Source organism: Apis cerana, linkage group LG7 (genome assembly GCF_029169275.1).
Source record: "Apis cerana isolate GH-2021 linkage group LG7, AcerK_1.0, whole genome shotgun sequence".
In the NCBI taxonomy this organism is placed as follows: Eukaryota; Metazoa; Arthropoda; class Insecta; order Hymenoptera; family Apidae; genus Apis; species Apis cerana.
Window position 1 is genome coordinate 13,092,499 of NC_083858.1, and position 25,158 is coordinate 13,117,656.

Sequence of the window (25,158 nt, forward strand, 5' to 3'; positions counted from 1 at the left end):
TTTCTATCCTTTCTTTATGAGTTTCATTTGCGACACTCTGAAGATGGCGCTGATTTCAATATTTTTATCATATCTCTCCTTCTCTCACGTTTTGCTCTCCTTATCTATTATCAATGATTTTATATAATATACACACAGATATAAAATATTAATTGAATATATTTATTTTCATCGTTTCTCTTTTAAAGTTATAATGCGTTTCTAATATAAAAGAATATGAATAAATGAACGAAATTTCTTCGTAGAATGTTTTTATTGGCTCAGTTTCTGTTTTATACAAAACATCTAAGAAACACAGATGCTTTCCGCTGACATTTGTTTTAAAACTTCGCCTCACGAAAGCGACTAATCTATCGGTTTCACGGTTTCCTAGTCTTGCAGTTCCCAAAGGGCACACTAAAATACAATGCGATATTGGTTTTTTTTGCTTCAACTTGCAGTTGTGCTTGTATGTCGACGCATCTAATCATAAACACTATTTATTACTCATGGTGGTCATTAAAAATTCCAAACGTAAAGTTCTTAAAAAGTGCCTCTCAAGTGAAGAACTGTGAACTACTTCAGCAACGGACGGGGATGTTAACTAGGCCATGGAACCAAATTTTACTATTCGCTCATAAACGATTCGCTATATACAAAAACGGTCCCTACGATTTATCGCTTATCAATCGAGCTAATTTTCCTTTCATCTAAGGCTTCTGTTTTTTATTTTTTAATTTTTTCACCATTTCGCTTCCATCAAGCGGCACAACAAAATATCGTTACGTTTTATAGATGTACGATGCTTCGTTGAACGAAAACTGCATTTAATAATTTTGTTGGAAAAGTAGGCGCGTGTGAACTGTGTGCAATTTGTACGTTGTATCGTACAGAACTATTTAGCATAAGTTCATTAACCGATAAACATCTAAGTAACATTAAGTAACAACTTATACTTTAGCAACAACAATAGGATCATTTGTCATCCCTTTTTGTCTTCAGATCGTATATATCAATATTTCCATCTAGCAGCAGCTTACATAATTTACAAATGTCGTAATGTTTTTTCTTTTTTCAGCCAGTATATTAATCGATTAATCGATTTATTCAATGCCACTTTTTAAAAAAATTTCTGTTTAAAATCGATCGACGATTTTTTCAAAGTGAAACACACATTTAATGTTCCAAACTAGCTATTATAAGAATTCTACTAAAAAAAGAAAGAATTTTTTAACAAAATTTTACATTCTCTTGTTTCTTTTTTAATATTTTTAACAATATACAGTCAATATTATATCGGTATATAACAAGAGGATTAAATTTTACGCTTGATACGTGCACACCTGTAATTTAACTTTCTTGTAATTTAATTTTATATTTCTTACTTTTTTCCCATTATTTTCCTATGTCTTTCTTTGTTTCATACAAAATAAAAGATTATAAATAATTTAAATTTAAATAAATATATTCTTGCTAAAAATTAAAAATATATATGTTTACACGTGTCATTTTCATTTCGAAAAAGTTAATTTAAATTAAAGATTTGTAAATTCATATTATTATTTTTTTAAATTACAAGGAAGTCAAAAACAGTCGTTACGTAGTATGGCACGAAATGTATCTTAAAATTCACAGTCTACAACGTCGAGGTATCGACTAATCTACCAAAAATGTGATTTTTTAAGAATGATATCCTAAACTTTCTTCTATAGAATCTCTGTCTAAAATTTTCAATTTACTTTGTGCGCCATTTTTATCATCGATCGTTTCGAAATCACGATTCCAGATAAAACTGAACGATCGTAGTTTCAGACTTTTTAACATTTCTATAAATTCTCATGAGTTGTTCGGTGCGCATTTTTCACATGCACAAATGATACTCACTCGAAATTTTGTCACGGTATGCAAATTGCATATCAAATCGATATATATTCGAAATCGATAATATTCGAAATCGTTAATACGAATTCTCGTAGGATTGTAATTCATCATTTTTTAGCGATATGATCAAAACAGGGAATAGCATTGTCCTTCAAATTGAGCAAGTTTTCGTTCAACAATAAAAATCCCAATTAATATCAGCTTCGCGTTTAACATTAAGAGATAAACCGAGGAACAAGATTTTTGAAAAATATATACATATATAAAAAAAAAATAATATAAAAAAGTTATTGCAGCAATAAATCTTCGTGTCGTTTATCTCCCCCTTCCCTTTGCATTTCTCATTTGAATTCTTCTGTTTTTTTTATGTGCGTTATCTTATTTATCTTCTCTCAATATTTACATAATAACGTAAGTTACAAATCGATTAATTCACAGAATCCTTTCTTTTTTTTTTCTCGGATATATTATTGTTGATATGGCCTCACGGATTCTGCAAAATTCTTATTATTATGTAACATTTGTTCCGTAGCGAGTATCACTGGCGCAGACGAACGTTTCTAGTGTAGCGTGTAAAACGAAAGTGAAACGTTTAAGCGGCTAATGATTAAGTCTGCGTAATTCCATTGCTGCGATGTCGTCTACGGATATAAGCTTCTCTATGGGGATGCAAGAGAGTTCGCCACCAACGCACGATTGCGGTTGCTGCCATCTAGCTTCTCTTTCCGCCTCCTTGGCTTTCTCCGCCTCCCTTGCTCTCCTTTCTTTCAACTTCAACGAAAAGATCGCCACAGATCTGGCTCTCTTCATCAAACTCTGTTTCACTCTGGTCTTCTTTGCCTCCCTTTCCTCCTTCGACGGTTTCTCCTCTTCTTGGCTGGAGATAGTTTTGCTCGAGTCTGAAAGACCGCTGTCCTTCTCCTTCTCGGCGTAATAAGATAATTGCTGTTTGTGATCCTGAATCTCTCGTTGATGATGCTGATATTGTTGCTTCTCTGTCTTTTCCCGTTCTCTTTCCCTTTCAGGGGAGAATCGAAACTTTTGATTCCTATGAGCCACCGTCCATGGTGGAGCAGACCTTTTGACACCAAAATTAATCAATATAGATGCAATACAATGTCGTCACATTCGAAATTGAAATGGAATACCTAAGAAGATCACTGTCTGACGAGGAGGCAAGCTCTTTCGAAACGATACAATCGGTGGATCTGTGAAGAGTTAATTCGTCCCCCGTGCCGACGGTACCGGCACCGCTGATCTCAGAATCGCTAGACTTCCGCCCACCAGCTTCGAGGCCCAATCTTCGAACCCAGTCCACGCCTCCGTGAGGGCCGATCGTTAAATGATGGCTGTAGTGATCGGTTCCACCCGACGCCTCCGATTCATTCTGAAGCCATTCCCTCGAACGCCTTCCTGTCCGTACAAAAATAGAAAACACTTTTTTAACAAACATATCAAAGATCCATCTTCACAATTTCTCCAAATTCGTTCTTCAAACGTAAGCTTAATGAATTACACGCATGTATCGCACATATGTACATTTTTTTCTACCAAGCAAGAAGAAAAAGAAAAAGAAACACGGTCGAACCTCGTTCTCCGCCAGGAATAGAGCATCTAGGTGAATTGTGAATATCACGAACGCTGCCCATGCTGTTCTCGGTTGGGAAATGGGTGGCAAATTCGCTGCTGCTCGCGCTACCAGGAGTCTGGACCACAGAAGGTGTTTCCGCGATCCTTGGCACGGATGCTGCGCTAGGTGTTGGGGGGCTACTGGGTGTCTGGGTGGACGATGCTAGGGTCGGTGTGTCCGGAAGGCTGGAGGACGTTGCGTCACCGGTACGATTGGAAAGCAGTTGTTCTTCGCTCTCACCGTCTGCTGGACTCACCACGAATCTCCCTGAGTTCGAGCGAAATTAATACATGGTAGGAGGGAGGAAAAGATCGAGTGGGTGAGAGTGTTTGTATCCGGGCCAATCATTGGAAATAAAAGAATTTTATATATACAATATCAGAGTTCCTTGGAATTCCTTCAACTTTGCGAATTCCTTCTCTTATTCGCTTCTCCCCTTCAAAATTCCTTTACCTCCACCGTTTCTTCTTCCTCGAATTCCTTAAGTTTCTTTGACCTCCATTGGATCCCTTTCAGCTTGAATTCTTCGAATTTTATTGATCTTCGAGTTCCTCTATGCCTTCTGTAAGCCCCTTAAATTCGTTTCTCAAAGTTGTTGGAATTCCTTAGAGCTCTTCAATTTTCGTACACAACATTTTGATCGATGAAATATCTATGAAATATATATATATATGTACATTCGTTTCAATATCGAGTTTCAAATAAGCAGGAGAATATTTTGGAAAAGCGGATGAAGGGGAAGAATACAACGACAAGGAGGCAAAGTCGAGCAGCTTTTTAGGTTAGAATCGAATAATACATATTATAACCTCGTTTTTACTTACCTATCACTGTGGCTGGATGTTGTTCAGGGGACGGGGTGGAGGAAAGTCTCCTGACCGCTTCTCTCCTCAAAAATTCTACCTTGGCCATTTCCGTGGCAACCCAATGCGGAATATCCGGGATCGCGCAGATTATGATAAATCGTATACCGAGCATGATGTGCTCGAGCGCGACTATAAGCAAAATCGTTTGCGTGGCAGACATTTCTGGAAACATTCGTTGCACTTGCCCGCTCAACCCGATCAGAGCGCAATTTACCAGAATTGCGACCAAACCCATAGCCTCCATCGCGTTCTAAAAAATATTTTGCGTTAACCTATTTAGAAAAAAATTCGATAATTCTTTAAAGAGATATAAGGTTATAAGATTTTTTCTTTTTTTTTTTTAACAAGTTAAAGGATGCATTCACATACTTGCCAAGTTCCAATGTTGGAAACCCTTCGACCAAATGGTCGTTGAAGAACGAAACAAAGTTTGAAAGCGTCGCCTCGTAGTTCAAGAAGGTTTCCAAGTAGGGCAGCCATGGCAGCCAAGGGGAAGGCTGAGGAGAACAGACACACGTATCCCAATTGTGACAGCATCTCCAAATGTTCCGAAAACGCCCCATCGTACTAAAACGTGGAAACGTTTTTTACATGAATCACTCGTGAACATGTTTCAAAACTTCTTCCTCTTATAATTATCATCTCTCGTGTATGTGCGTATATATATATATTAGTTTTAAAATACAGTGATGGTATAATAATTTGTATGCAGGTTTATTATCTTGATTAAATTTCTCTATATTTGACCATGTTTCTTTATATCTGTTCGAACAATACTGTTTTTTCATTTATGATAATAAACCTACAGAATTAGAACTCTTATCTACATAATTTAAGGGAACAACTATTGTAATAATATTACGTGAAGAATATATATATATCTATCATAGGTAGTGCAAGGGTTATTGTTACTATGCTTTCAAACGAAAAATAAGAAGCCAGCGCTTAACATGGCGTTAGCGTGACAAGCAGTGATTCGTTCGATTCACCCTATCGATTACCGATTATCGATTGTTTTTCATATTAAATTCATAAATACAAATCGACCAAGATCGATCCAAGTTAAATTCTTTCTTTCACGATTCAATTAAATTAGCAATCGAAAGGGTGAACGAATAGTTAACGAATAGGATGATCAGGTGACATTACCTTTTTGCTCGATACCTGTGCGTCGTCGACAGAATCGGTAGAAAACGGGAAAAAAATCATTAAAATTCTGGAAAAAGAACCGATCAGAGAACACAGGACAACATTCATTAGCTCCATCTTCCGCACGCAATACTTCCTCTACGGATCAGGATCACTTTCGAAAACGTATTGTGGATATACCCCACAAAATAAAACTAATCGAAGATATGTATGTATATATACAATATACGCAAGCCAAGGATCGTTAAAAAATATACTATATTATAAAAGGGGGGGAGGATGAAGAATTATATGACTGGAATGAATGAAAGAACCTGGCCACCTTGCCGATTTCCCTTATTTTTTTTTTAACTCCAAACATAGCCAATTATAATAATAATTGAATGATCAATTTGCTTCAATTTTCGTTCGAATGGAAATTCTTAAATTTTTCTTATTATTCATTTCCTCTAAGTCAATTGATTCGATAATAATAAAAAAAACGTCAACGCGGTTCAGGTTCAGTGCGCGACTGCATGAGTGCATCGAAAATGAAAAAAATTAGCTAAATCTAGACCAAACCTTGAACGTAACGTCACTAAGTAGAGAATTAGTGGGATGCCCTACTCTGTAGAGGGAACTCTCCAATTCGGCTTGGCTAACGTTTCTCGGTTGCTTCGACTTCCCCCCGTCCGAGCGTTCCCCCTTGTCATCCACTTCCTTTTGATTCTCCCTTTCCTCGCCAGGTGGTGGCCTAGCCTCGCTCGGGCTCAACGCGCCGAAAAGCTCGAAGCTGAGCCGAGCCAATCGCAACTGCTCGATCAAATACGGCACAGCGGATTCTTTCAGGTTGCCAATCACTTGGCGAGCGATCAACAGTGCTGCCAATTGCTGAAATCATAAAAACATTGTGATTCCTCGTTGCGATATTCTTCGAATATTTGGTTTCTTTTTGGTCAAAATTTTATTTAGTTTTTAATAAAAAAAAGAGAACAAAATTCGATTTTAATAATTCTATGATTTTTTCGATACAACACTCGTTTCAATTTTTTCTTCGTTTTAATTTCGTTTCTTCTTCACTTCGATTAACGATCATCACGATCTTGTAGACGACTGATATATACTTTTGTCTTCTTCGTTCGTGTCGAGATACAACAACGTGTCTAACAAACTGTCTAAATACTAAAGACCAAGAGTCGGACAAGGATTAAAAAAAAAAAAGAAAAAAAGGAACGTCTAAGTTTAATCTAAAAAGTTTATCTATTCATTCTCGAAGAAGAAAGAATATATTTGATTGATATAGAGAATAGAGAAAGAAGAAAGAGGAAGAAACAGGAGTAAAGGAATCCTTACCTCTTTGAGCCTTTCTTGATCCTGTAGGTAGAAGGCGATGTAAAATAGCGATAGGAAGGAGTTTACAAACTGAAACTGAAATACATAGTCTCTTCTGTATACTTTCTATCTGTCTGTAATAAATTAAAACGTACACTAGACGTAACGAAACGCAAGCGTATATATATATATATATAGAATCGACGATACTCTCTACGTACAATGAAATAATTTTCTTTTAATTAAGCGCAAGCAGAGAATATACAATTCTAGGGGAGGAATTGAATTTTCATGCAGCGACAGAGACAGCCAGAGCAGATTTATATATTCTTCGAATAATCGAGTAATTGAACGAAGAAGCAGAGGAGCTCTTATAAAACTATAACGATAAAATCAACAATAATAAAGTCCACCTCTAAATGTATTAAAAAAAAAGAAAAAAAAGAAAGAAAGAAAGAAACGCGAGAATTTCAACAAAATATGATCCAGACTGTTCATTTTTTCTTTGTTGTTGTTGTTGTTATTGTTGAATGAATATGATCGTCGAATTTAAACGAAGATGAAATGCATGCTTTTATGATCGATATGAAAAATTATTTGAAATTATCGAACGATATGCTTTTGGAAACGAAGTTTAGTTTAAAAACGACATGGCTTGGAAGCAATGCCAATATTAATCACGTGAATTTGAACATTGAACTTTTGAAAAAAAAAAAAAAAAAAGAAAAGTGAAAAAATAAAAAGGTAAATTCTACGGTTCTCGGTTAGAGGAGGACACGAAAGAATACAACTATTACAACACACAAATATAAATTCTAAAATCGTTGAAAAATGGAGAGTTTCTTCTTTATTACCAGTGCCACCTTGTAGATTAGATGATTCTCGTACTCGGTGTCTAGCCGATAGTTTTCTGCGTCCAACACACAAAAATCACAAATACTATCTACTGTAACATGACTGCTCTCCAGTATATAAACAAAATAAAAAAAATATAGAGAATTAAAACAAAGAAAGAAAGAAAGAAAGAAAGAAAGAAAGGAAAAGAAAGAAAGAAAGGAAAAGAAACGAAATAACCAAATAATGGAATAATAGAAACAGGGAAGTATAGGAACAAGAAGAAATAACAAGATCTAATATATAATATAACCTCTTACTTTTACGATATATACTCGTTCTTATGAAAAATAACACAAAAGAAACATTCGCTTGTTAATATAAAATCCGTTCAAGTCACGTATGTTTATCAAGGAATATGGATACATACTTCTGAATCAATTCTCTAGTAGAAGCTAAGCCGTGAAAAGATTCGAAAAGTATATGTATATATGCTATAGGCTCTTGAGAGAGAGAGAGAGAGAGAGAGAGAGAGAGAGAGAGAGAGAGAGAGGAGAGAGAGAGAAAAAAAAGAAAGAACTAGACGTGCACAGTGTCTCGTGAAAATAACAACAAATTCGATGCGCAAAAGTTTCGTAGAAAATGTTCGTTCTCTCTCGTTCGTATCTCGTTTCGCACGGGGACGATCGATCGTGTTGAGAAAAAGAGTGACAGAGCATAGATATAGACTATGGGAAACCAAAATAATGTACAATAATCGTTCTTCTTTGCCGGTTGATGGTTATTCTCTACGTACCCATATCGTTCAACCATATGGCGACTTTGAAGTAAGCCTCGTCCATTAATGCTATCACCACCGCCAGCAAAACTTTTGGCACATAACTCAACCAAAATCCGTATCCCCTCGACTCCAGACGAGCGTCCCACCAATCCTGCAAGATAGAACAGGTACAATATATATATATATAAACTGTGACACTAAAAAAAGGAAAAAAGAAAAAGAAATTCTATAAGAAAATCGATCGCTGTTAATTAATGTCAATTCCTCCGTGGAGAACTTCTTTACTCTTCTCTATATATCGATGTATTGTGTCGATCCATTTCCAAGAGTATTATATTACCGCATATACCACAGATGCATTATCAAGGTTAGGTTCGATGGAATAATGTATATATATATATATATATATATATATATATATATAGCTTTAAGTGCGATAGTTTTATTGAAGATTGTAAGAATCCATTGCCAAAAATCGCGCGCACTCAACGATTCGAGAAGACACGTGACACGTGTAACGCGATATGAGTTTTTCTAGAAGCATCTAGAGAGTGTACGTAACGACATCTTCTGGTAAAAGGACTGTAACAAAATCCTCGCCACTTCAACACAAGATCGTGACACGTATTTCCTTTTAACAATTTCTTCTCGATAAAATTATCTATTGCGTTTTCTGTGAAAATAATTCTGTTTCATTTAGAAAAATAAATTTTATAAAAATAAACGATAAACGTTCGATGGGCACGATAATTCGAGAAACCGATGAAGGGGCTTTTTGAATTGGCTTCCGTTCAACTAATTTCGATTCAGAAGTCGAAGTTTGTCATCGAAAATATCGTTTTCTCGACTTCGGAACTAATTTTTAATTCGGAATAAGAAAAGTTTTGCAAGCGCACACACTCGGGCACGTTGCCAAATTACTCGAGGAACGTTCGAAATATTATTTGAAAGAACTTTTACGAATTTGAATGTACAAAGAAGAAATTTTTTATTTCCAATCTAAAAAAATATGACGAACCTGTATTTGGAAGCTGAGTATCATCACGATGAAAACGAAGAACAAACACGCGGCGATGATGGGAACGCTGACGAAGTACCGGAACATGTTTCTCTTCCATCTGGGATAAGTTGGTTCCAGTCTTCCAGTCACGGGTGAAGTTTCCAACGTGCCCTGTAAATTTCAAGAGAGGAGAAAGAAAAAGTAAAGAAATAAATATAATAAAAAGGCATAAGGTATAAAAAGCATTGCAATCAAATTCGATGAAACTTGGATGAGATTTGAGGAAAGATGGCGATAGATGTGCAGACGTTGATAAGCTTACCGTGAATAAAGGCCTAGGCTCGACAAGTAGGTCGTCTCTTTGATCCAAAGTACCCCACCTGTAGGCCAATTCGGCACCCCTTCTTTTCCAGGTTTCCAAATAAACGGTGGCCCAGATTACGTTGAAGACCGAGAAAAGTACATAAGCTACGTCTTCGACCGCTTGATTCCTGCCGATGATGCCGATCTGTGTAAATTCGCAAGAGGAGAAGTTAAACTCGAATAAAAAAAAAAAATACAATCATCGCAATTAAAAGATCGGCGGTTGATTTAATGCAAATGGATGTATAATTTTTCTTTACCCAATATATGGCACCCACTGCAGCTGGAACAATCAGAGCGGTGGTGTAATGGCCGAGCCACGCGAAGTACATGGTAATCTTGACTCCGAAATATTTACAAATATCGTCCAGGGGTTGGGGACTAAGAAACGCGCGGACCCACGTCCGTTGTAGTTTTTCCAATGCGGGCAATTCGTGAAGAGGGAAAACCTGGAAGTTTGCAAGTTTGGAATATTCCAAAAGGACTGGATTCAATTAAGATCGACTTCGAATAAACTTAATTATATATAAATAATCTTAAACTAACTTTATCCTTAACTATTATTAAAAATTTACCTTCTTACTTTTACTTCCTGCAAAGTGTTCTTTTAGACCAACCTGAGATATGATCCCAGCGGAGATGCACTTTGGAATAATTGCTTGACCCTCGACCATTTTAAGCCCGGGTAAACTGTGAAGATCCTGGGGGCCCGCTCTGAGCGTGTGAAGCAGATGCAGAACGAGCGATTGCCTCTCTTGGGTGGTGAAGAATCGAGCCTCGTCGTCGCTACCTTCGAAACAGCTCGACTCGGAGCCTACGAATTCCTTCAATCCTCCGCCAAACTCTTGTCGCAGGGTCTTCGGTAAATGCACCTCTTCGGCAGCTTTCAATAATCTGTCGGTCATCGATACTTGTGAAACGATGAGTAATAACGTTCGTGGTGCAATGATGATGGCGCGTCTTTTTTTTGCAAGGGATGTTGGAAACAACTTACACGCTAAAGGGAGCTGTTAAGTAGAAGCCGTAACTATCAGACGAGGCGTGATGCCGCACGTGCACCACCAGGCCTGGAGTTCCGGCACGAAGTCGACCTAGCAGCCACATCAGGGTTTCGTCGCTCGTTCCACTTGGGAACATCACCACGACGTCGCATTCCTGCCGATAATCATTCGTATTCTTGATAATATCTTGATCATCGTCCATAAATCTTTGTGTAAATTTGTTCACATTTCCTTTAGTTTCTTTTTCGAATAGTTGTTAGTATATTGTTGGTATTTAATCTATATATAATCATTCGTATTCTTGACAATATCTTGATCATAAATCTTTGTATAAATTTGTTCACATTTCCGTCTCTCAAATTTTTTTTTCGAATAGTTATTAGTATTGTTAGTGTATTATCGGTATTTAATCTATATATATACATATACATAGTGGAATTGTAAAGTTTTTTTATAAGAGAACATAGGGGTTAATTACAGAAATTAGAATGTTATTAACGTGACGTTATTTTGCATATATCGTTGGACTCTTATTTCCCTACGGGATCGCAGGCCCCGTATACGATAAGGCGATATTCTGGCACAAGGAGCAAACTTGTTCGCCCTGGCCGTTTTCCAAACGACTTCAGATTTGACTGGATATTGCCAATTCACGCGCGAAGACATTCTGATGGCATGCCTGACCTAATAGCACTGATGAAATTCACCTTTATTATCACTACTTGTTCATAAAAAAATCCTTTTTCCAATATTTGTAATATTTAATATGATTACATTGATATATTTAAAAAGATGGCATGTTTGACCAATATGTTTATGTATCTTGGTATCTATTTGTTTACAATAAGATTCTTATTTTCCAGTACTTGTAATATTTAAGGTGTTAATATTACATTGACATGCTTAAAAAGATATCTTAATGGCATGCCTTAACAATATTGAATTTCACTTCTACTTGTTATTCATTATCTATTCATAGAAAAATTCTTATTTTCCAATATTTATAATATTTAATATATTAATATTATATTGAGATACTTAAAAAGATATCTTAATGGCATGCCTTAACAATATTGAATTTCACTTCTACTTGTTATTCATTATCTGTTATTTATAGAAAAATTCTTATTTTCCAATATTTATAATATTTAATATATTAATATTATATTGACATACTTAAAAAGATATCTTAATGGCATACCTTAACAATATTGAATTTCACTTCTACTTGTTATTCATAGAAAAATTCTTATTTTCCAATATTTAATATATTAATATTATATTGAGATACTTAAAAAGATATCTTAATGGCCTTAACAATATTGAATTTCACTTCTACTTGTTATTCATTATCTATTCATAGAAAAATTCTTATTTTTCATATTTATAATATTTAACATATTAATATTATATTGAGATACTTAAAAAGATATCTTAATGGCATGTCTGACTAATAATACTGAAATTCACTTGTATTACCGATATCTGTTATGCACTACCTGTTCACAAAAAATTTTTTTTCCAGTATTTTCCAATATTTATATCAATATGTCGACATCATACTGATATATTTAAAATAATGTTCTAATGACAAGAGTATTGAAATTTACCTCTACTATCAAGATCGATATTACGTACGATATTTGTTCAAAAAAAATTCTTATTTTCCAATATTTATAGTATTCAATACGGTATATTTGAAAGAAACTTTGGAAGAAAGGAAAGGAAAAAAAGAAAGATAACGGAATAACGAACGCACGGCATATGAATTACCATTATCACCATTTTTTCCTTTTTTGAAAAAACTTTTCGACATTTTCCAATTTTTTTTTAACTATAATGTTAAAAACGCGGCATAAAAACGACAAAGAACAGAAATTGCACGTGAACGAATCGTAGGGTATTTTATTGAAATTATTATCGTCGAAATAAAGAGGCGCCATTTAAAAGGTCACCTTATAATTAAACTCGCTTCCGGCGAGCAGCATGCGAATTCAAAGTGACACGAAGAAGAGAAATGAAACTGAAAGATGATTGTGGATCGGATTGGTTCAATCCGATGTGATGCCGTTACACGAAATTTCTGTTTCGCGAGAGACCTTTTAAGCCCCCTCCCCTTAAGAAATCAAAATGCGGTGGCGCATCAAATTTTTTACAAAAGCAATCAAATTGCATTAATTTTTAAATAAACGTGGAAAAAAACTAGTTTTACCAGTGATTGCATTTATACAACGCATTTCTATTTCCTTATCGATCCACTTTTGCTTCGATGAATTATAGAACGAGGGGTAATGCAAGTTTCACCTGTCTTTCTTCCCTTGAGCTTGCTAATTTATCGTATTTCGTACATTTCGTACATATCTCTGTCGCTTAAAAATATTTCCTACACTTTTTCTTTCCATTTTATTAAAAAAATAAAAAAAGAATAATTCTAATTTAAAAAGATCGAGAGCCGTTGAAAAGAATCGGAGGATCGTCTCGATGAGGCCACGTATAACACACGTGTACAACAAGTATCGGTTAAGTGGGGAGCCAAACGTCTCGTTAGACTTTCCACTATTGCAAGCAACTTGAAATATCGATAAATTTATTCGATCAGAGATTTGTCTGTCTCGAAACTTCTTTGCCGATATTTCTTTCGAAGACGATAACGATAAAAACGTACTTCTTTCAGAGATGTTGCACTTTCAGATGTTGCATTAGCATAGCACGAAGCTTAATAATAATGTATGACATTCGAAGAGAAAAATCGTATGAAAATACGAGGAAAAAGTAAAAATACGAAAATTATACGAGATAAAGAAGTAGAGGATCGTAATGACACGAGATAAAAGAGATAAAAAATATCATACACGTGTCAATTTCGAGATGACGTTCGACCCTCAGATTCGTGCTTAATAAGAATATAACACGAATATAAAAAAATGTTCGTATAATATTTATATATTATTTCGATTCAAGCGCCTTTAAACAGGTGACTAAGGCTTTGCAAATCGTTTCTAAACAAGACACAACAGCCTCCTTACACGCGTAATCGTTTGATCAATAACGATAATAAAATCAATAAGTCTGTTTCCATGAAGAAGAAACCACAATCCCAATTACGAGCGAAAGTCGCAAGTAGGGAGTAACAACGGTGTATAAATAACGAGAATATAAAACGTGGATATTTTGCCCGCAAATGATGTATAGTTATCGCGCGATTTGACATTGATTCCAATTGGCTGAAAATAGCGCGACAGATAAGCCATTCAGATGCATATAAGGATCCGGTGTTGCCGCGCACAGACCCGATGTTTTTGTATCCACAGGCTTCTTTGCCTCGTCATGGATAATTCAACCGTGACAATGGTCGAGTAATTGGCCGGTTACGTGTAATCGGGAATTTCGATTGGGAATTTTTTTTGAAAAAAAAAAAGAATTAATCGTATCAAACCGTTTATTCGCTAATTTTTTCTCTAATAATTTATATAATTATATATCTCTGTAAAATCACTCAAGCAGTAGACATGAATTATTGGTTATTATTTCGATATTTAATTTTTACTCATTAACATTATTAACGCGTGATGTCTTTCAATTTTTGCATTAGAAACTCCGATCACATTATAAAAGATAAAGACGCGTTAATAATAATAAGGTGGAAAAAGAAGATAAAAATAGATAAATCGTTGGAAAACATACCTGAGTTGGAACCTTTTGTATCCATAGGCGGCGGGGGGTCATCAAGTGGCCTGTGCATGGTATCTTCCGTCTGAGGAGACGAGATGCTGCAAGGAGAAAAAGAGAATGGAAAACGGACGTGTTGTTATTAAATATCGATCGAGGCTGGCCGGTGTGGTGCCCCTTAACGAGACGCATCGTTAGCGCTGTATTATTTTTCTCGAAGGATCAATTTCCCGTGGACGTGATGAAGCGAGAACGCGGCCTCCTTGATAAAACGCCAAATTGCGGGGTTTAATAGCTCGCGTAATTGATGGGAACGCGACGATCCATATAACGAGAGTGGGGGGGATTCCGCGCTCTAATTCGCCGTTAGACTAACCAATCTAACCATTTTCTTCGATCGAGTCATGCACAACGGATAAATAGATAATAGAATTTTTAAAACTGCGCGTACAATTGAGAAAAAAGATGAAAACAATCTTGGACACGCGAATAAAATGAGATTATCTTGATGATGATAATAAGATGAAGAAAAATATTTGTTGTTACATTATCTATTTATTCTTCTTTTTTTTTCATTTTTAGACTAATATTACACAGATGGATTAATTCGAAAGAGAAAAAGAATCGTTGTGCATCGAAGCGGAACGTCGAAAATTTTTAACGAATCCGTAGCAAGTTGTGGAAAATATAACGACGATCATTAATGAAACATTCGAGATGCAACTCGAACAATGATAAATTCTTATTCTAATTCCGAGTCACTTGTTTCTTCGACTGGCAAGGATCGTTATGTCGAAGGACGTTTTAAAATCGTGGTTGAATCTCGAAGAGGAAAAAAAAAAAAAAAGAAAAAAGAAAAATTACACGTAGAGCTATCTTAACGAACTTCTTTTGTACTGTGATAAATTAAATTTAGTCCTATCATCGTACTACAGCGCCATTAATAAAGGCTTTCTTCGTCTTGGAAGCCTTTTTTCTTAAATGTAAAATGTTACTCCCATTTTTTATGAAACGAAAAATCTCATTGTCTGGTTGATTAAATTTTATTCTTTCGAAATTTTGTGACTTTTAACTACGGCATATACAAGAGTGAACCGATTTGTATTTTTTTCTAATTAAAAATTTTATCTATCCAAATTTCACTGTTGTAGGAATTGTTATTCAAATTTTTTGCAAATTAGATAATAACAAATAATTTTCTTGTTTATAAGGAAAAAAATTCATCATTTTTAAAAATTCATCATTTTTTTTAATCGATATACATATATTAATATACATGTTATTGTTAGCAGGTAAGAATATAGATGCATAGGGGATAAATCCTCGAACAATACAGAACCATCACCAAACAATGGCGATGAGAGGGATCAACTGACAAAAATGTGAAAGATTTATAGCTCGAAGCGAGATGATATTCACGTTCATATTCTTCCCTTTTTTTGCCGAAATATTTCCAAGGACGCGAAATATTAATGGCAAACTTCCTCGTGGCTAGGACGGCAATAAAGGAAGTTTTACGCTACTTTGCCATTGGTAATTTTCTGGTCAACGGTTACGAACCGGGGAATTGGATCGTGGCCATCGTAATATTTGTTGCTTCATTGGATGCAAAAATTAACAATGCGATAAAATTTCATTTGAAAATGTGATATTTTTGCAATAATTCGCAGCACTTTTAAAATTAAGAAGTTAAGAAATTAAGATATGTAAACAAGAGAATATAATTTCACAGTTAAATATTTTTACATTTATATAGACATATATATATATATATATTCTCTAAATTTATGATTAGAATTGTTATTAAAACTCACAAAATAAAGAAAATTGTGTATTGAAGTTTGTTTCATTTTGTTCTCAAGCGTTTAACGCTACAGAATTACGAATGGATTCGCATAATAATACGTCTGGAATTGTGTACATTTTTTTAGGAATCTAAAAAGGATAGGCCAATGTGAACGAGTAAATAAGGAATAAAAATGATAAGTGACGAAAAATTATTTTTCTCTTTATGATATCTCGGGAACCGAAAGTTGTATCAAGATTCCGTCATTATCTTCGAAGTTATAACTAATCTAGTTTCAAGGTAAATTCTTTTTCTCTGTAAATGCGTTTCGTGTCCATATATTACGATTGAAAATTTCGTAATATCGAAACGATTTATATTATCCTCTTTCTACCATCTTTCCATCACATTGAATCTCAAGTACGAGCAATCATTACTCCACGAGTGGCTATTTGAATGGAAAGATAAAGAAAAGACATTGATGGCCCAGATATCGATTTTACGTCGGAAATAATCTATATTCGATGTTTATACGGTTCTAGAAGAACGAAGTGTCACGTGAAACGCATGAAAGGTTTCCATACGCACGAACAACATGATTATAAATGTGACCTATAAGTAAGGTGGGTGTAGAGGGTTGACTTGCTGTTGATAGCACAAAGTTTATGCTTTATACTTGTTAAATATATGTATCATTATGTATTACATTATTTAAAATTTAATGAAAAAAAAAAACGAAATTAAACTTTATAATGTTTTCCATCGAGTTGACTCATCTACTGCGTTCCATGCTTCGATTGAAGATTTCATATTTTATCACTCATCCCATCCATGAAAACTGTATTTTCCAAACGAGCAAAGCTTGCTTAATAATTCACTTTACTTCGGTTGAACATCATTTTGTACGTTTACACCACGCGATACGATCACGAAGAGTTTTCTTTTATCCTCTTTTAACATTCCACTCACTCTTCACAGTGTTATACGACTATGTTGAGCTCGCAAGAACGAAAGAGAGGGATTCCAACTGGGAATTCGATCTTTATTGTTTTATTCTTTCGTTCCTCGTTCTAACATGGATGAAACAGTCTGTGACGTTAGTTTTGAATAGAATCGAATAACATGGTATTATTTGTTTCACTTTATCCGGGATTATTGCAAATGTTAATTCTTTTGGAATATATATTTTTAAAAACAATTGATACGAAACTTCTCTCTCTTTTTCTTTTAGCGTTATCAAAACTGACTTATGATTTAACAACTTTACTTAATTATAATTAAAAATTAATTACGATGTTAGTTAAAAATAATATTTTTAATTTCATAATTTTAATCTCTGTCATTTTTTTTAATTTTTAATTCTTTCACGTTCTCCTTTCATGTTTATAAATTTATATTTTTGCTTCGAATAAAAAGAATTAAGAAATAAAACATTCTTATTTAAAGTTATTTCGTTTAAGATTTTCAGTTATTCGAGAAAAATTGTTTCTTACGACAAACTTCCGATGTAATGTCGCTACAGGCTGAATTTAATCTCCTAACTCGATTGCCCCTGTTTTGTTCCGCCAGACTTGTGCTCAATTAAGACTTTTCTATTCTTTCAAGAACATCTTTCCTGAAATCTTTGGAAAGAAATACAGACGCTTTCGATAAAATCAATACTGGAAACCTGAAAATTAACCGTAAAAATCGTTGCTCGAGAAAAGTTGAATTAATATATCCCATTAAAATGCAAACGATAGTACATAGTTATTTACATCGGGCAGTGAAAATGCTGTTTCATTAGCGCATAATCATCTAGAAATTATCGAAATAATTAGATTACATTGATCAACGTATATACGTATAGTAGGTCATCGAATTTCCGATAGATGGCGAGAAAGTAGTCACTCTCTTTTGCCCTTCGAAAACACAGAACAATATATACGTATTCGCGAACACATTTCGTACCAATTCTGATTCTTCATATTTTATTATAAATATTATTTTTTTAAATGGCGAATAAAATTCATTTCGTAATAATATTACTTTAATTTTTTAAAAATTGCGAAATAAAATTTAAAATTGTAAATGAGAAATAAAAGAATTTGATAAAACTTGGCAGAAATAGTGCAAAATGTGTTAATGATGTATTCACGTGTTGAAGAAAACTTTGATGAGTATCAAACACTTTATTATACATACTCGACCCACTTACCAAACACACGATTACAAGAAGCGGAGATTACGTTCAAATGCTCATTCGCCATAAACAAACATTAAAATATTAAATTACACATGTACATATTAGTGTATAGAATTAATCTGTAATTAAGCTGTATAATCGAATCGAACGAGTTTCGGCACAAGATCGTATCATCTCAACGCTGTAATTGTGCATAAATTTAATAAATGAATAAAGACGAAACTCTCGAAAAGCCAACAAACAGATGGAGCCTTATCTGCAAGGGTACAGAAGCTCGTGCTACAACTTTCTACATCTATAATACTAGTCTATTAAATCGACCAAATGTTGCATGATGTTATGTATCAGCTTTTGTGTACATCGCTGTACAACAAATGATATACTTGAGAATTTGCAATTTTTATCAATATAAAAAAATATATGCGTAATTACAAAACCGTATTTATTACAATAACAATAATGCTTTGAAATAATAACATTTGTTCGTAAGTGACAATAATTTTGGTTTAACTTGATGTAGAATATATTCTACGATTATAAAATTTATTGTTCGATGAAATTCATTTCAATCGTAATATTTTTACAGAGAATTTTATAAACATCATATGTTTCATTAGTTATGAAATTTGATACGAACATTAATATGTCTTTTATGACAGATCGATGTAAAGCGTGTAATACTTTACGGTCGCCTTATCGATCATCTCGTTTCTTTGCGTTTCGAACAAAGTATCAACGGCACGTGCTCCACGAACAGTACGTGTCTTTTCCCGTATGGCTTCGTATCCCTAACCTTAAATACCTATTCTGTCCACTGTCGATTTCTATTAATTAACTTATGTTAATTTTATTTAGAGAAAATTCTGTATAATAGAATTTCTTAATTCTTCCTTTCTAATAACTAAGTATTCCATTCGAAAAATATTAAAATAAAAAAGGAAAAATATGTAATTTTTTAAATACGATTAAATATTTTATTTAAAACTACTATTATAAACTACGAGTAGAAAAATAAAAAACAAAAATAACTCAATTCGTTTTATGCGATTACTATTTTATCCTATAGAATGTGTAACACGTATAATTCCCTTTTCGGTACAAAACATTTGTTCCGTTTATAAAATATACTAAAAGAGAGAAAATATATATCAAGAGTACAAAGAAAAACATAAGCTTCCGTTTTAAAATAGGAGAATAATTTTAAAATTTAAATATGTCATTAATTACCGTGGTTATAAAAAATATTTACACATATCTTGATTTTTCCAATGGAATGTTTTTTTTTATCGTGTTCTAGATTTTATTCTCATACATGTTATATTTTTTCATTTAAAGAAATATGAAATATTTTATTATTTCATGAGATCAGATTATTTAAAAAGAGATAAAAATTAAGAACAAAAACGGAATTTAAAAGATATTTAATGTCGAGGCAATAATTCATTAATAATTGAACACAGAAAAACACTAGAGCGTTTTTTAAAAAACGTTTCATTTCATTTATAGTCGGTGTGAGTCATTTCTCAACTATACACCTTATTTTGGCAAGTAATGGAGGGGATAAAGCACCCTTTTACGTCACGCTCAAGTATGTATACAGACACTATTCACACCACTATTTCAATGGAACATGGATATATGTATACGGATGTCCCTGAAAAGCATAGTTTTCTTAAAAGACTATATACATAGCTGAAATTAATATAAAATGGAAAAAAAATCTCCGGGAGTTAAAGTTTACACGTTTCAAATTTTATTCAAAAAATTGTATACATGTTCTAATTTAAACCTCAACAATTAATATCGATTATAAATGATTTTATTTATAGAATAAAGATTACGAGAATTTAGAACAACCATGTTATTCGAATAAATCCTATTAAATCATATTTCCCATATAATTTCATTTAGCGAACAACTAGACGTCTCTTCAATGTATACAATACCATATTGCAATAATAATAGTATGGTGCGAGATAGTCGAGCATCAGCAAGGATCAAACGTATTCGTTCGTGGAGATTATCAGTACTATATAAAATTGTATTCGTCGGATTACCAGTATCGAGAGCACGATCATGAACGGAAATGCATGATTATCATGATCGAACGAGGTCTTTTGAGGTTGCAGAAATTTATAAAATTACTTGTTTTCACGCGATTCATAATGAAAATTAAAATGGTAATTGTGCAGATATATCTTTATGGCATATCCTAATTCTAATTTACCTTTAATCATAATTAATCAGTTCTATTGAAGCGAAAATTAAAAATTATCTTGTCAAAAATTAAAAAATCTATATTCTTTTTTTTTTCAAAATATTAAAATCATTTTTACAATTTGATACGACTTGATATTTTTAGCAATAAAAAAGAAAAAACGAAAACAGCATGATAGTTTTTATATAAAGCGTATTTTTTATGTATTAAAGGTCAAGCCATGACCGATTGTATCTCATCGGTCAAAAGGTGAAGAAACTCGACCATTGTCGAGCGCTAGAATGGATACGACATGCAACTCTGAATTCCATCGAAACCACATTGGTATTGCTGAAATTTGCTCGAAAATGCAATACCTTTAGGCGACAATGCGCTCTCGTATGGACTACACGCGATTACAAGCCCCCACTCCACGTTCTAAACGATAGAAATCACGAAGCGTCGACACGAGGAGGGCCGATTGGCATAGAACATAACGCTCAGAACGCAGTTGCGAAAGAACCGCGAACCAAGACATGCGTACGCATCCAAGACGAGCCGGGTGCAAGTGGAAATGGGGGATAAGCTGGATTTAGGGGGAGTTCGTGGGTAAAGAAGAAGGGGACGAACGAGTGGGCGTGTGTATGAACCATTTTCGGACGGTGAATCGATCTCTAGATGAAAATAAGCAACCGCAAAGATCATTGACGATGATTTGAAACATACCTTGCCTGTTAGGATATTGCATGAGTTTTCGTAACGACTTTCCGACATACAACCGCTTAAACCATTTACTTTACATATATATATACATATATATGTATATATATATATATATATATGTATATACATATATTCAACCCCATATACTCACACGGCGTTGAGACGCGCGCACTAACTCTACCGACACAGCATCCGTGACTGCGCGCACTGCGGACAGCGAATACACTTTCTTATGTTTTTTGACTGAAACGTATATTCGTAAGGGAAAAGAATAACGGCCAGTGTATCGATACGTCTTGTGTATAGATGTCGTTGAATAATACGAACGAATTAAAGTAATATAGTTTTGTTGGTTATTCGATTCGTTGCATTTGTGTTTATCACTGAAAATATAAACCAACTAACCATAGCTGATGATTGATGTTTATATAAATATATTATTAACGTTACGCTAGAATTCTACCATCATTTCGATGAAAAGTGAAAATAGAATAAAGAAGGAGAAAATGATATTCGACTTTTGAAATGGCTTCGTAAACGAGAAAGAATTGTTCGAAGAACTTACCCTTGTCGAAAGTTTCTTTGGCCGCATGTATGACCTTCCTCCGTCTAAGACCGTCGCCCGCGAGGACGGTCGTCATCGTGCTGGAAACGTTGTCCGTCGTCCTCTCATCTTCGTCACTGTTCGCGCACTCGCCGGAGGTGGTCGATGCACGGTGGTCGAGGAGATTGATCGGGGACCCCTCGCCGCCTGGCATAGTGTCCCGATTAACAGGACCGTCGCGTCCTTAACCGAGGACCTTTGCGCCTGAACTGAACTCGCTCCCTCTATGCAACCTCTACTGGTTTCTCTTCGTTCGCAAACTCTCTTCGCCCTTCGTCGCCGCTGCAGCGTTTCGTGGCGCTGGCCGCGTCGTGGCGCCACTTTCGCGACTCATTGTCATCGAACAATTTTCTCAAATTATTTGCAATCCTTTTTCGTTAGTGAAAACTAAACATTGTGAAGTTTATTTAATCGTTGATAAAAAGATAAATGTGAAATGTGTAAGTGATTGATCGAAGAAGTTAATTGGAATGAATTTGTGATCATGATGGTAAGTTGAGTTCAATTTATTTATAAATAAAATAGATAGATAAGTCTAAAAGAGACGCAACGATAAAAAAATCACGTGTTGTAGTTAGGTTAAGTTTTTAGACGGTTTCTTATTTCTGATTGATAAATTAATAATCATTATTGTTTGTTGATTTGATTATTGATGGATCTTCGAATCCTAAATTTGATGAAAATATCGATCAATCAATCAATCATGAATTCTACGAATCTTCTTGAAAACATTTAAATGATAACTTCATTTATGACATTTAACAATAAAGAGTTTTATTACTTTCTATCTTGTGCATATTAAAATAAAATTATAATTTTATTTCTTTCAAAAAAATTTATTATAGTATAGTAGATACTTTTAAAATCTTAAGATTCATGAATAAGAATCTATCGTTTGTCTGATCTAATAAATATATCAATCTTATCAATCTTTTTATCATTTTTATAATTAAACGTAAATAAATGTCGCTTGAAAAAAACAATGAAATAAATTGAAAATTCACTTGATAGTTGATTATATGAAGTTGAAATATAAGTTCATTCGTATGAAAATTGGTTTTTAAATATATATTGCTCTCTCGATAGTGTAAATCTCGATAATTTATAACTAATATTCATTTTTTCTCGAAATAAGAAAATATTTCCGCTATTCGTAGCGAACTTCAGATACGACTCGCGATCGATCCGATGCTACGCCATTCCTCGCTGAAATATATATTCACTGCGATTCGTGCTACTTTTTTTTTTCCTTTTCCTGTCGTTTTCCACGCCATGTGACACCACCGGAAACTCGAGTATTTTTGCCACATGAAAATTAGGTTAAGGATTCGGTTGACATTCACGCCTTGTGCAAAACTTTTCTTTCCTATATATTCTGAATATTTGGTAGTCTGTAATTTTGTAGTCTGTAATTTTAGAAGAATTTTATAAAAAATCTTATAAAATGTTTATATAAAAAAATAAACAAATAAAATAAAATTCATCGGAAAATATCTATTTTTTTCTACTTTAGATTAAGTAATAAAGAATCCAATAACTAGTTTTTAAATAAATAATATAGTAATGCAAAATATATGAATATAATCAATATCAAAAATTGATTGATCATGGCATGACATAACTTCACACGCGTTCTAAGAATCGAACATCAATATTATGTTTCGATTTTCGTTCATAGTGCGAAATTAGAATCCGTGATGTGGAAAATTGACTTTTCGCAGGTGTCAAGGACACGTTCTAAATTCAAACCATCTATCTATTTCGAAACATCGTCGAGTTGATTATTTCCTATTTCCGGAATCGAAATGACTATCAAATGTGACAGTGTCGGTCTCGCAGATATCATCAGGAATCGATAACACGGTCTCCAATTGAATGCAGATAGGAAAGCGTAGCTATTGGAAAATTATCGTAATGTGACTTCCGGTACGCTTTGATAATTTTCTTCGTTGAATATGATGGTTCTCAAGAGTAAGTTAATGCATCGATAAACAAGCGCGGGATGAGATAAAATTCTAAAGATGATCGAATATCTGTCATAGAATTAATTTGATTGATTTTTATATTGTCATTATTATCGACAATTCCAAATATCATTTACTACATCGAATTTTCTTTTTATATATCGCATGACATTATAATATATTATTATCATTCTATAAATCAAAATTTATTGATTATATAATATAATTATATAAATTGATATGAATCTTAAAACTAATTTCTTATTATTATAAAACGTTATTAAAAATTTATCAAAGAGGGTGATATTATTTATAAAAAAATTTTATCTAATATATTTTTAATATAATTATATAAATTGTATTTAAATTACTAATTAGTTAAGTTAAAAAAAAAACATAATTAAAATATTTACAGAAGTCCAAAGATTTTAAACTCGTCGTTTTAAACTTTTATTATTTTTTTTAAATAATCAGATTAAGGTTTATCAATGAAAGATTATTAATAAAGATTATTAATATTTTCGTAGTAAGGATCGATAAGGATTAAACTCGTGGCCAATTCAATCGTTGTTATAATTTTTTCAAAGAAAAGCAATGGAAGGTTAATTAAAAGAGATATAACCAGGCTAATGAACTGTATTGAACTTTGGTCCTGGCAGTTTGTTGGTTCAATTTAACACGGAGAAGGCGAGAACAGCTCAGAAGTTGCCTGTCTATCCTTTTGAAAGGATAATGTATATGGTTTCCCAATGCCACTGTTGAATTCGTGTAACTACAATGAGAGAAACGTTTATTCTTGGCACTGTTTTCCAACAAATGATTTAATTCCTTTGGCTGAAACAAAGATTTCTCAGACATCTTTTTCTTTTATGCTTTCAGTCGGAATTAAATTTTATCTTATCTTCTACGTTATATCCACGTAATATAATTATCGAATCTTTTTTATTAATTTTTATATTTAAATTAAACTTTCTGCGTTTGATTGTGGGTTTAATTAAAATTGAGAGATTTTGAATTTTTGTATAAAAGAAAAAGAATTTTGAAAAATATTATTATTCGTTGTATAGTTCTTATATAAAATAATTATTTGTTGAAAAAATATGAATTTTTTAATTAAATTTTGAATTTACTTTTCTTTATATTTCCTCGCATATTTTAATAGATTTTTCTATGAAAAAAAAAAAAAGAACAATGAAAGAAAAGTTTTTTGATCAATTTTCGTAATATTAATTTTT

At 33.5% G+C, this 25,158-nt stretch overlaps 1 protein-coding gene and 1 long non-coding RNA gene across 12 annotated transcripts in view; one reads left to right on the plus strand and one right to left on the minus strand.

Moving 5' to 3' along the window:
- Positions 1 to 234: 234 nt before the first annotated feature.
- LOC107999210 (anoctamin-8) lies at positions 235 to 22,113 on the minus strand. Of its 11 annotated transcripts, none has more exons than XM_062077357.1 (17): positions 21,921 to 22,113; positions 14,480 to 14,565; positions 10,789 to 10,949; positions 10,412 to 10,688; positions 10,055 to 10,243; positions 9,754 to 9,939; positions 9,450 to 9,602; positions 8,447 to 8,582; positions 7,671 to 7,726; positions 6,838 to 6,912; positions 6,067 to 6,375; positions 5,506 to 5,520; positions 4,726 to 4,923; positions 4,315 to 4,606; positions 3,449 to 3,733; positions 3,009 to 3,273; positions 235 to 2,938 (listed from the first exon to the last, which is right to left on the minus strand). In XM_062077357.1, the coding sequence occupies exons 1-17, from the start codon at positions 22,111 to 22,113 to the stop codon at positions 2,461 to 2,463; spliced, it is 3,354 nt and encodes a 1,117-aa protein (XP_061933341.1). In that variant the 3' UTR covers positions 235 to 2,460. The 11 variants fall into 11 exon arrangements, with proteins under 11 accessions (XP_061933341.1, XP_061933340.1, XP_061933338.1 ...); XM_062077356.1 differs by having other exon boundaries at positions 3,449 to 3,736; XM_062077354.1 differs by having other exon boundaries at positions 3,449 to 3,757.
- A 194-nt stretch (positions 22,114 to 22,307) lies between these two features.
- The window catches only part of LOC107999307 (uncharacterized), a 28,988-nt gene continuing 26,137 nt past the window's right edge, over positions 22,308 to 25,158 (plus strand). The window contains exon 1 of the long non-coding RNA XR_009830614.1: positions 22,308 to 22,449. This is a non-coding gene — a long non-coding RNA (uncharacterized LOC107999307). The remainder of the gene's footprint in view (positions 22,450 to 25,158) is intronic.